General features: G+C 34.2%; 1 protein-coding gene across 6 annotated transcripts in view; it reads left to right on the forward strand.

Annotated features, from left to right (window-relative positions):
• Positions 1–4,190, forward strand: part of LOC149808282 (cytoplasmic dynein 1 heavy chain 1-like) — a 231,803-nt gene extending 227,613 nt beyond the window's left edge. For all 6 annotated transcript variants that reach the window (XM_089975555.1, XM_089975563.1, XM_089975577.1 and 3 more), the window contains 2 exons: positions 1,670–1,766; positions 3,136–4,190. In XM_089975555.1, coding sequence (XP_089831681.1) covers positions 1,670–1,766; positions 3,136–3,304 — 266 coding nt within the window. In that variant the 3' untranslated portion in view covers positions 3,305–4,190. The remainder of the gene's footprint in view (positions 1–1,669; positions 1,767–3,135) is intronic.
• The last annotated feature ends 8,509 nt before the right edge of the window (positions 4,191–12,699 follow it).

Raw genomic sequence — 12,699 nt, forward strand, 5'->3', positions numbered from 1 at the left:
CAAACAGCATCGGCATTAATGACATCAGTTTCACTGAAACATTTGAAGTCACTATCATCGTCGTTGTCTGTTACTGTTTTGCTTTACGTCAAAGGCAGCTCCAAGACCCTTAATCCAGCACCCGAGGTCTCTTGTAATCAATTTTTTTTAATGCAGCAAACACTTCCCCAAGTTGTTGATCAAAACAAAGCCGGCATGTACATGTAATTAGGTTCTCACAGAAGTACTCACGGGTTTCGATGTGACGGTCGATTGACTCTTTTCATGTTTTCAATGAACAGAATATGTTGTGATTATAATGTTTACACTGAAACGGAACTAAAGGATTAGAACGTGACTTTCACACAGGAAGACATTTAATTGGTGTTTATTTCATTCTCTGTTGCCACCTGTTAGCATTTACCAGAAGTTTTCATTGATCGCTATTTCACCAGACTGTTTATTTACAGTATACTGACAACTATTTGTCATAAAAACTTACATAATATATGATACCTTTAAACAGAGGTCTCGCTAGGATTTTAAACTGGGTCTTTCTGCCTCTGAATTCAATCACTAAATATCAGTACATTTTCTCACTCGGCTGCCAATCACAGCCTTTGAACTAGCCGCCTAGATGTTGCATCATGTTCTTTTTATTTTTTTAATGTACTGTTATAAAATGGCAACAGTACATCAAAGAGTCTTTCAGTCACTGAATTCTGTCATTGTAAATATCAGCACAGTTAACTGATCAACACATTTTCCCACAAAGCAGGTGGCTGAAACAGGACCGGCAAATCTTTGAATTTTCCCGCGCACCTATTACATGCGTACGGAGGACTCCCGCCTCAGTGATTTTCTGCATCCCAGATCAAAATATGGCATCCAAATACACGTAATTAAGCGTTTTCGAGATCTCTGAAATTAATTCTTCTATAGAGCTTGCAAATTTCAAAATATGGATTATATTTTTACGGGCATTAATCACCATTTTCGATGATAAAATGAGCAATGTATCAAGGTTTAATTTATCAATTCTTATCATAATTTTTTCATGTTCAGCATATTTTAAAGATATTTTAAATACATTTTCTCTGGAAAAAATCGGGAGCCAAGATGGACACCGAGTTATAAGCAGGATCGCGAGTTATCCGGGCGCAAGTTATCGAGAGAGCAGTGTACTCGGATAAAGTTGTTGTGTAGGGTTTAACACCATTTTCAGCACACGATAGGCTATACATGGTGGCCAGTATAATTGGTGGAGGAAGAACCCTGGAAACCCCTGGGAAGAACCACCGAGCCACGATAAGCTGCTGGCAGGCTTTCTCACGTACCAACGTTAGCTGAGCTTGAGACTCGAACTCACGCAGACAGAGGTGAGATGGCAGTGATCCATAACGGTGAGCGCTTTAGACCAGATAAAGTATCTGGCTGATTTACATAATACTGGAAGTCAAAATGTGGAATTTTATCTGTGCTTTCATTAACCTTAATAACAGTGTGACTAGTCTGCCAACAATACACAGTACTTTTTTTGCAGATTGTATGGGAAATGTTGGTGGGGGGAATAATATGTACAACACCAGTTTACCAACAGCTTGAAGGAAGGCTTGACATGCGGTCATGGCAAACTTCTTGTTTTGTTGTTTTTGTTTTTTTTAAACTGTCAAATGTCTTTTTTACGCAGGTTTGAAGCTCCAGGGAGCAATATGTAAACAGAACAAACTGCAGCTGTCATCAACCATCTCAACTGACCTGCCCCTTACACTGATCAGATGGATCAAGTAAGTTCTGTACCAGGTTTATAAACTCTAGTTAGGACCATTGATTTGGTCTTCAGAACAATTCAGTATAAATATGCTTTGGTCATAATGGAAACCATGGAATAAGGGCAGTACTGATCAGTGTGAACATAACCTGGGTACCATATATGCTCGCTCATAATTCTAGTCAAACTACAAACAACAAAGATCCAGATATGTTGTAGCATAACATGCCTCCAGATCAGGGTCTGTGTTGTTTGTTCTGCTGATAACTCCTAACAAACTGCATAGACCCAGATCTGCTGGTGTATTTTGTGAGGGCAGATCTGGGTCTGTGGAGTTTGCAGTTGGGCTCATAAGTGAGTATATACAGTATTACTTTTGTATATTGAATGTATACTTCCTCCTGCTTACTCGGGTATGTAGAACAGGCTTGGTGCACCCTCCCATATATTAAGAGGCAACTAATGGATACAGTAGCTGTAGTGTCACAGTGGTTAGAATGCTGAACTCATAACAGTGGTTAAAATGCTAAATTCGCCACTGGTTAGAATGCTAAACTCATAACAGTGGTTAAAATGCTAAACTCACAACAGTGGTTAGAATGCTAAGCTCGCGGCCAAAAGGGTACGGGATTGAATCCTACCATGATGTGTCCTTGGACAAGGGTGCGGTATTGAATCCTACCATGATGTGTCCTTAGACAAGACACTTTACTCCAATTGTCTCGGCACTAAATAACCTACCTGTGTTGATATGCCATAAAATGCCAACCAGATCAAAGTACTTGTATGTTAGGTGCTTGATTTTTTTAAAAAGAAAAACCAACTCCTAGGAAAGAATGATAAGAAAAGCAGCATACTATATGCATGTCAATAAAGGGACTTTAAATTCTGAGTTACAGTAGGAATATTAGGCAATAGTTAATTTTATGGGGTTGGTGCTAACTGTTATGATTATAGTTGCTCCACACACACCATATTTTTCCAATTTGCATAAAAGATTGCTTTGAATGAATGGAAATAATACATGACTTATGGAGAACATTGTGTTACATTGTCAAAAAAGTTGAATTGTCTTTCAAGAGGATTCAAGGATTTCAGATTTTTATGTACATTTTGGCATTATTCGAATAAAGATTTTAAACTTGAATTATCTTTCTAATTAGAACAGCAAAAATGGTTTGTACTTAGGCAGCTGGAAAACTTGTCTGTGGTACTGATTATCAGAATTGTATCAGGCCAGTGTCTTGGTATTAGCAACCGCTTACTGTATTTGCTAATAACTTCTGATGTGAAATACAGAAGCATTGTTATTAACACACACACAAGAAACAAAAGCTAAAAAACTGAATTCAAGTTATTAAAATACTTTCATTACTATGTTTCAGGCTGGATGGAAAAGCCCCCGATAACAAGGTGACCCTGCCAGTATACCTAAATGCTACCCGAGGTCAGCTCCTTTTCACCCTAGACTTTGACACTGAGGGTGAGGGATCTGGAAAAGATCACAGTTTCTATGAACGTGGTGTGGCTATTATTAGCTCTACTCTAGGCTAGAGTGGATTGAGACTCCAATTTCATGGACTTTCCTGAATTATTTAAGAATTACATACTGTTTGGAACATTTTCTTTGGTGTTGGATTTCTCTTGTTCCTATCTTTAATGTTTATTGTACAAGTATTTGCTATTGTAATTAATGTTCATTTGACAGCTGACATTTTATGGACTATTTTCATGAATTATAAATAATAATTTGAAGAAATGGTTTAGATTTAAAAGGTTCAGCAGGTTAGTAAATATGCTGCTTCTGTTTACTTACAAGTTTTGCATACCATATATGCTTGCTTTTATGTCAAGTCCAACTGCAAACAACATAGACTCTGATCTGCCATTGCATAATGCTAAAAGAAATACTTAATAAGCTATATTGAAATGCAAAACTTAAGATTATAGAATGAGGTTTTTGATTTATTTTCTTGTATATGTATTTTATCGTAAATGCAATTGATACGTCAAATAGTTTATCTTAGTGTTGTTTCTTTGTTAATTCTTTATATTAATTAAAAATCATTATAGACATGATTTAAAGATGAGTAATTTTTATGCCAATGTGAATGATGCAAACTTAGTTATAGTATCTGGTGTCAAACAATGCGCATTATTAAAAGTTGTTATTGATGAATTATGTCATAATTAGAAACTCATTTTTTATTAGTATGAATTAATACTACCTTTATTTTAATCACATTAATTGTGAAAACTCCATTACTGCAAAAAGGCGGAAGACTTCATTTAAAACGTTCATACACATGTACTTTGTTACTCAAATGTATACTTGAACATGAAATTTAACAAAAAAATTGGTTTTGTTTGCTTTCAGTAATTTTGCACTGTGAAATTTCGTTTTTTGTCTTCTCTGTTAAATAAAGAGGATATTGCTTAATTGCTTTGTCTTATTGATGCATCTTCTGTTGCAAACATGTACTTTCTGTACATTGAATAATTGCACACAATTTTATAACATACAAGTCAGTTGATTCATGATATGTAACTAGCAGGTCAAATATGAATAGAGCTGTATATACATTAACTGAATCACAATAATTATGTTTGCTAAAATATTATCACAATAGCATTGCATAATAAACCAAGAGAAAATATAAAAAGGACCCCATGTTTACAAAACAAATAGTATTTACTGTAAAAACACTCATTCAGACAGCCATGTAATCAACTTAATTACTGTAAAAACATTCAGACAATGCCATATAATCAACTTAATTACTGTAAAAACGCATTCAACAGCCATATAATCAACTTAATTACTGTAAAAAAACACTTTCAGACAGCCATATAATCAACTTACTGTAAAAATGCTCATTCAGACAGCCATATATTCAACTTGCTGTAAGAACACTCATTCAGACATAGCCATATAATCAACTTACTGTAAAAATACTCATTTAGACAGCCATATAATCAATTTAATTATTGCAAAAACACTCATTCAGACAGAGCCATATAATCAACTTTATTACTGTAAAAATACTCATTCAGACAGACATGTAATCAACTTTATTACTGTAAAAACACTCATTCAGACAGCAATATAACCAACTTAATTAATATAAGAACACTCATTCAGACAGCCATATAATCAACTTAATTACTGTAAAAAAAACAGACAGCCATGTAATCAACTTTATTACTGTAAAAACACTCATTCAGACAGCAATAAAACCAACTTAATGTAAGAACACTCATTCAGACAGACATATAATCAACTTTATTACTGTAAAAACACTCATTCAGACAGCAATATAACCAACTTGATATAAGAACACTCATTCAGACAGACATATAATCAACTTAATTACTGTAAAAAAAAACAGACAGCCATATAATCAACTTTATTACTGTAAAAACACTCATTCAGACAGCAATATAACCAACTTAATTACTGTAAGAACACTCATTCAGACATAGCCATATAATCAACAGTATTACCTTAAAAACATTCAGACAGCCATATAATCAACTTAATTACTGTAAAAACACAGATAGCCATGTAATCAACTTAATTACTGTAAAAACACTCATTCAGCCATATAATCAGCTTGATTACTGTAAAAACACTCATTCAGACAGCCATATAATCAACTACTTTATGAACACTCATTCAGACTGCTATATAATCAACTTAATTACTGTAAGAACACTCATTCAGACAGCCATATAATCAACTTAATTACTGTAAAAACACTCATTCAGACAGCCAAATAATCAACTTAATTACTACAAAATACTCATTCAGACAGCCATATAATCAATTTAATTACTGTAAAAACACATTCAGACAGCCATATAATCAACATAATTACTGTAAAAACACTCATTCATACGGCCAAATAATCAACTTAATTACTACAAAATACTCATTCAGACAACCATATAATCAACTTAATTACTGTAAAAATACATTCAGATAGTCATATAATCATTACTGTAAAAATGCTCAGACAGCTAAATAATCAACTTAGTTACTACAAAATACTCATTCAGACAGCCATATAAACAACTTAATTACTGTAAAAACACATTCAGACAGCCATATAATCAACATAATTACTGTATAAACACTCATTCAGACAGCCATATAATCAACTTAATTACTGCAAGAATATTCATTCAGACATAGCCGTATAATCAAATGCACTCAACAGTAGTCTTGGTCACAAAGTTAAATGAGGTATTAAAATAGAGCATGATTTATAATGTGATGGTTATGACTCGGTCTTGTAGCACCAGCTGGTGTTTTCTGGTGTTCACAAGATACCCACCAAATTATTCTTAGAATGAATGCTGTTGGTTCCAATAAGGGATTAAAATACCAAATTTATTAAATTCTTACCAAGAATGTTGGGGGCCCCAAGTGGTCTAAAGCGCTCTCCTTTATTGATCACTGCCAGCTCACCTCTGTCTACGTGGGTTCGAGTCTCAGATTCAGCCAATGTGGGTATGTAAGAAAGCTTGCCGGCAGCTTCTCGTGGGTCGGTGGTTCTTTCCAGGGTTTTCCCGGGTTCTTCCTCCACTATTAATACTGGCCCCCATATATGGCCTATCATGTGCTGAAAAATGGCATTAAACCCTACAACAAGAACAACAGCCAAGAATGTTGTGCATGTTATGTATGGTCTTGTTCTTTGCTTTATTCATTGGAATACAAAATGACAAGAAAATTAGTATCATTTTGTGTCAGTTTCATTCTTCTTTCATCCTATATCAATAGATCAAATATGTATCATGACACACTATTGTCAGAATAAATATTGTGATGTATTTCTCCAATTATGAACTACAATAATCATCAAGAACAAGTATTTCATTCCTTTTTGTTTTATAAATCGATGACTCTTAAGTACACAAATAATTTTCATCAAAATTTGCTGAGGTCCTGAAATCAGTTGAATTACTTTTTTCCTGAGGTCATGAAATTAGTTGAAGTACTTCATACATTAAGGGCAAAATAAATGATAGCTTCACTTGAATTGTTTACTAGAACTATTGTTATGGGTGTATCGCACAAGGCCCCACTGGCTTTGATTAACAACGCCTTAAACAGAGTGGCTGCAGAAAAAAAAGTGGGTGTGTTCAACAATCGGGCCACAGTTTTACATAATGATGGTAAATCCTACAGCCAGACTCTTACAGCAGCCAATCGCTCTAAAGCTTCACACCAAATTAGCTTCAAAATCAAATGATCTGATATTGTTATACTGCAGAAACCAAACTTTGGGAAATAAGGACAGGGGCCCTAACTACACAAAAATAATGATGTAGACTGCTTATGATCAAACGTGTTTGAGAATCATAAGTATTAAGGTATCACTACGCTAATTGATCCAGTTAGCTGTTATTGCACCCATTGTAGTCCCTAAGAATATCACATTTGTTTCTGATTTTACCTGGAGATTTCCTAACCATGGATGAATGATACTTGCATTCTATAGAAAGCAGCATTAAGCCTAAACAGAAAATAATGTTTTGATTCAGCCCATTTTCATTTGCATTGGCTGACAAACTGGCAGATTTTCCATTGGCCAGACAAGGCAGCTGCCTAGAGTGGCAAAATCCAGGAAGCAGTAGATTTTAAAGAATGAAAATACAACTTAAGAAAAAATATTTATTTTGTATATATAAAAAAGAAGAAAAAAGGACTTGTTAAAATTTTGCCCTTATTTAAAGCAAAAATATCTTCAAAAACTCTGGTTTTAAGGTGTTTCATTTTGGCAGAGACAGTAAAATCATATCACTAGTGATAAAGGAGGTATGAATCACTCAGTTCTGGAAAGATCACTTGCACTACAATTTCTTGTCATTCCATTTCAATACCAACTATTTTAAATCTACAACATGATCTGTTGGATATGTTATATCCATGTTAATTCAAATTTAAGATTGACTTGGTACATCTGCACTTTAATAATATAAAGTGAATTTCAGTTTAAGAAGAAAAATCTTGATTAGTATTGTAATGACTTTAACAGCCTGAAGGGGAAAACTCATGGTGAACACATTTGTTTTAATAATTAAGCATCCTAAATACATTCATGGACGTCTGATTTATGCACGTAATTGAAACAATTACAAAAATCAGTTAATTGGTGCATATTTGCAAAAAAACATCATTTTATAAGGATTCAGTTTACACAAAATTTCATTGATGCAAATGCACCCAATTTGTACATTAATTTGTAACATTGTTTCATAGCTATGAATTTATTTGTAACATGGCTTCATAGCTATGAATTTGAAACTTCATATAACTGCAGAAAAAACTTCCTTGCATAGTTGTTATACTCGGTGTTTACTTCGTTTTTATGGGCATGTTAAAGTGGGAATTGGGCACATGTGAGTCACTCAGTCCCTCCAATTTGATGAGACCATGGTAATTTAAATCCAGTTTGATGGGACTATGGTAATTCAAATCCAATTTGATGGGACCATGGTACTTTAAACAGGTACTGGCACACGAACACAGACATTTCTTGACCATTATTTATAGAAATGTTTAATTTCTCCATTAATAATGACGTGTAGAACTAAGATACGGCATACACTGGGGTTCCAATTCAAGTCCATTGCAAGGAATGAGATCAATTTTGGGCTTGAAATGCCTGGAATTCGTAAATGCACCTTAGTCAACAGTTTAATTATCTTCAAACATACAAATGACACTCTTTTTGATACCCAAACATGTATACCAACATTACGATGACTACTAACTATGCAGTTTCATATTGCCAAAAATGGCTCTAGGAACTCCTATTTCACCTAAGGTGCACACAAGTGATTTATTTTCACCAGATCCATATACTGCGAGATAAGAATTACCATTTTAAAGGGGATATCTTTCTTTCAAAACATCAACCCAAGATTTTATCCTGAAATATGGACACTTTTGTTTTCTTCATTTTTTCGTTTAAAATTTAATATTTAAAAATATACCAAAATGGATTAAAATTGGTCTTTATAAAATGAAGTGTTTTATTTGAAGAAATGTGTTCTGATAAACTTTAACAGTTCAAGGAAGCCTAATTTATTTGGAGTATGGCAAGTGAGGCAATGTGTTCTTAGATTTTTCTCTTTGGTGTTACACAACACTCCACTTTGTCCAGTCTGTCTTCATTAGCCAGGATTCCGATATGTTAACCTATCACCATGATGGCTAATGAAGATTTCCACCATCTTGTAAGTTAAATTATACACTCAAGAAACCACATTGGGAGAAATGCAGCCAGACTTCTTAGATTCGCCTTAGTGCTGCTGCAGATAAAGAAAGCATTGCAACACCAATTGAGACCATCTCCTTGCATCCTATAATAGTCTAGATGGTGTTTTCCGCACATGATAGGCTATACATGGTGGCCAGTATATCTGGTGGAGAAAGAACCTCCAAACCATAGGAAGCTACTGGCAAGCTTTGTCAATGACCCACATTGGTTGAGCCAAAACTAGCACCCATGTGGACAGATGTGATTTGTGAGTGATCTGTGCGGTACAGTGCCTTAGACTTCTCAGCCACCTGATTCCCCCTGTGCAATCAGTGGACATAACTAGCAATGATACAGAATCAAACATATAAAAGGTTATGTTATGAAGTAAAACTGACATTTTCAAAGTTTGTTCCTTGTAATATTGTTACAAATATTAATATTTTTATTCATAGGTTTCTTATATAATCTATTTTTGGTTTCATTTTTTTTTTTCTTTGTTTTTTACCAGTGCTTGGTATATAAGCCTTTTCTTGGCCTAATTCTATTCCATTCTTAGCTTATGACAATCGCTGCCAAAGCAAGGTCTACTAAATCCAGAAGGAGTAATAATTTTGCTTCTAGTTTTAAATGATTTGATAGCAGGTGATTTTGGAAAAGGGATGATAATTGCTTGATGACAAGATTTAAATTGGCTGTATTTACTGCAGTATTAATGCGTTGTTTTGCTTGAGTATATTTACTCAAATTGCTCAAAATTTATTTAGATTTTGCCCCTCATCACAGTCTTTTATAAATCCATTAAGTGTCTGACCTGGAATACGTTTTACCACACCATTGTTAGAAATAGGAAGTGTCAGTGAAGAAGGACCTTCACCAAAATAAATCTAAATCAGTATCTTTTGACATCTTTGATAAGTATGAGTACTTCTATACAACAGCAAAAATGCTTCTTCTCATTCAAATATTTATCATTACTAGCACGTTTTTATAATAAATATTTTGAATCTAAGTAAGAAATGTTAAAATGATCTGTAATTGTATCGTCAAAATCCAGACAATCAGCCAGTAGTTTATCAGCCTTTATACAGTCATTCTCATTTTATGTTCTTGCTTTCATATCTCCTAATAAAAACACATTGGCATGTGATATATACATATGGTGATTTCTACATCAAACAATTAAATATTATCGTTAGTTGCAAATTTTGAATCTTCAGGAGGGACATAAATAAAACATAAGGTGATATCTTTGTCATCATTAGTGATTACTTTTAAGCACATTAACATAGTCACTGGATAAATACAATGTATATTGACCGAATAGAACCATGCAGCTATTTTTATTTAATACACCCCAACACATCCTGATTTTGTAACATATATTGTTTTCCTTGTCTGATGAATAAACCAGTATTCTAGCAAATAATCATGACTAAATTGTTTTGTGATAGGACAGATTTCAAGCCAAATAAGAGAATTAGACAGGGCAAGGATATGACAAAGAGGAACAAAGAAACTTGTCAATAAATTAACCAAACAAGGGAATTAGACTGGGTGTGGATGTGACAAGGATGAACACTGAACTTGTCAATAAATTAACCAAACATCAGAAGATTGCAAGTGCATGATACTTTAATGTATTGTAGGATCAGATCATTAAAAAGGATCAAATTTTGATATTTACGATAAAATTTATTAGAAAATTAGAGTTTAAGTGCAATTTACAATTTTATGAACTTATGAAATTGGCCAAATAGATAAATGAAACTTGCATTTTGCTGCATAATATTTTTATTAATATTATTAATAGTTTTGTTTGTTTTGTGAAAATGTTTTTTTGGGAGGGGAGCATCTTCATCAATTTATTTCTTTCCTGGTTACCAGTAATTCTTTAATTCTTTCTTTTCTTCATCAGCTCTTTCATTAATCCATGGATTGATTATTATTTCATCCACCATGTCATACCTTTCCTTAAACAATTCATTCACCAATTCATAAATCATCTGTCATTCATTCATATATATATATATATATATATATATATATATATATATATATATATATATATATATATATATATATATATACTTGTTCACTCATCCTTTGTCATCATTATCAATTACTTTGATAATTTTAATTGTTGCGATATACTGATAGAACTTCATTCATGCACACGAAACTTATGATTACACACTTTTTCGCTGCATCTCATATGTTTAGGTAGGTAGACAACTTACTCATCCTTTACTTGCCAATGTAAATCAGCAAATATATGCTGGCCTGGATGAAGAATATAGAAATCATTATTTTGAGAACAGTTTGCATTTTGTGAGAAGATCTTATTTTCATGACGACTATGAAATGTTTCTGCACACAATAATATTTCTTGTATGAGACCCATGTGCACTTTGTGGAAGATCACAAGTCAGTCATGCGACTAATAGTATTTAGAACTGTGACAGTCAGATGCACCTATCCATATTCACAGTGTATAACTAACTATACACGAGGTTTCTTTGCATTCTGTTTGTGTGTGTGTGTGTGTGATTTGGAATTTTAACGTAGCTTTAAAAAAAAATTCAGTCATATCGCTATGATGTCTGCAGTGTGGCAGTTTATAGTGATGTTTAGCACTGGGGCATCATGTCGCAGACATGTAGCATGATGTCCCACCCATTCACATTATTCTGACACCAAGCTGACAAGTCCTAACACTAACCTCTTAATGATGAGCGCCAAGTTAACACTAACCTCTTAATACTGAGCGCCTAGCGAGGCAACTGTTAGTACCATTGATATAAGTCTTTGGAATGACTCGGCCGGGGTTCAAACCCGCGACCACCCACATGCATTTTGTAAGGAATGTCTGTGCAATGGGTTGAAGTATACAATAATTTAGCAATAATTACAATCAAGAAAGTAATTGCCTTCTGTTTTGATGCAACAACTTTTTCAGACAATACGGACACAAGCTGGTCATACATTAGGCCACTTAACAGTAGCTGTAATTCATTATCATGAGTTTGCCTCTGTTGACCTGGAGGGGCCCCGAGTGGCCGAGTGGTTTAAAGCGCTCTTCCTTACGGATCACTGCCATCTCACCTCTGTCTGCGGCAGTTCGAGTCTAAGATTCAGCCAATGTGGGCTTGTGAGAAAGCTTGCCAGTAGCTTCTCTTGGGTCGGTGGTTCATTCCCGGGTTTTCCGGGTTCTTCCTCCACCATTAATACTGGCCGCCATGTATAGCCTATCTTTTGCTGAAAAATGGCGTTAAACCCAACAACAACAACAAAGCCTCTGTTGACCTGGAAAGGGTATGCTCATAATATTGTAAGGAATTAAGACTATAATAGACAGCACAGCATGCGCACTGACAACTTTACCGTAAGTTTCTATCCTAAACAGTCCCGACCAAACAACACTGTTGCTATTAAGAAACTATAACTTGATGTAGATCGCTGTTTTCAACTGTATGGGTGGATTCCTTATTGGCGTAGAGGATATTTAACTAATTTTTGGGAGGAGTACATTAGTACAGATAAATTTCTACTGCTTGTTTATGTTTGTGTAAAGATCATTAGTGTTTGCAGTGGAATGGTGTCCCACAAGCTACAGAAATCTTTGGATTTATTTTTTTTGACACGGATACACTATATATGCAACATTAAAGAAATTAA

Source organism: Sinohyriopsis cumingii, chromosome 1, assembly GCF_028554795.1.
Source record: "Sinohyriopsis cumingii isolate HCF-2022 chromosome 1, ASM2855479v2, whole genome shotgun sequence".
NCBI lineage: Eukaryota > Metazoa > Mollusca > Bivalvia > Unionida > Unionidae > Sinohyriopsis > Sinohyriopsis cumingii.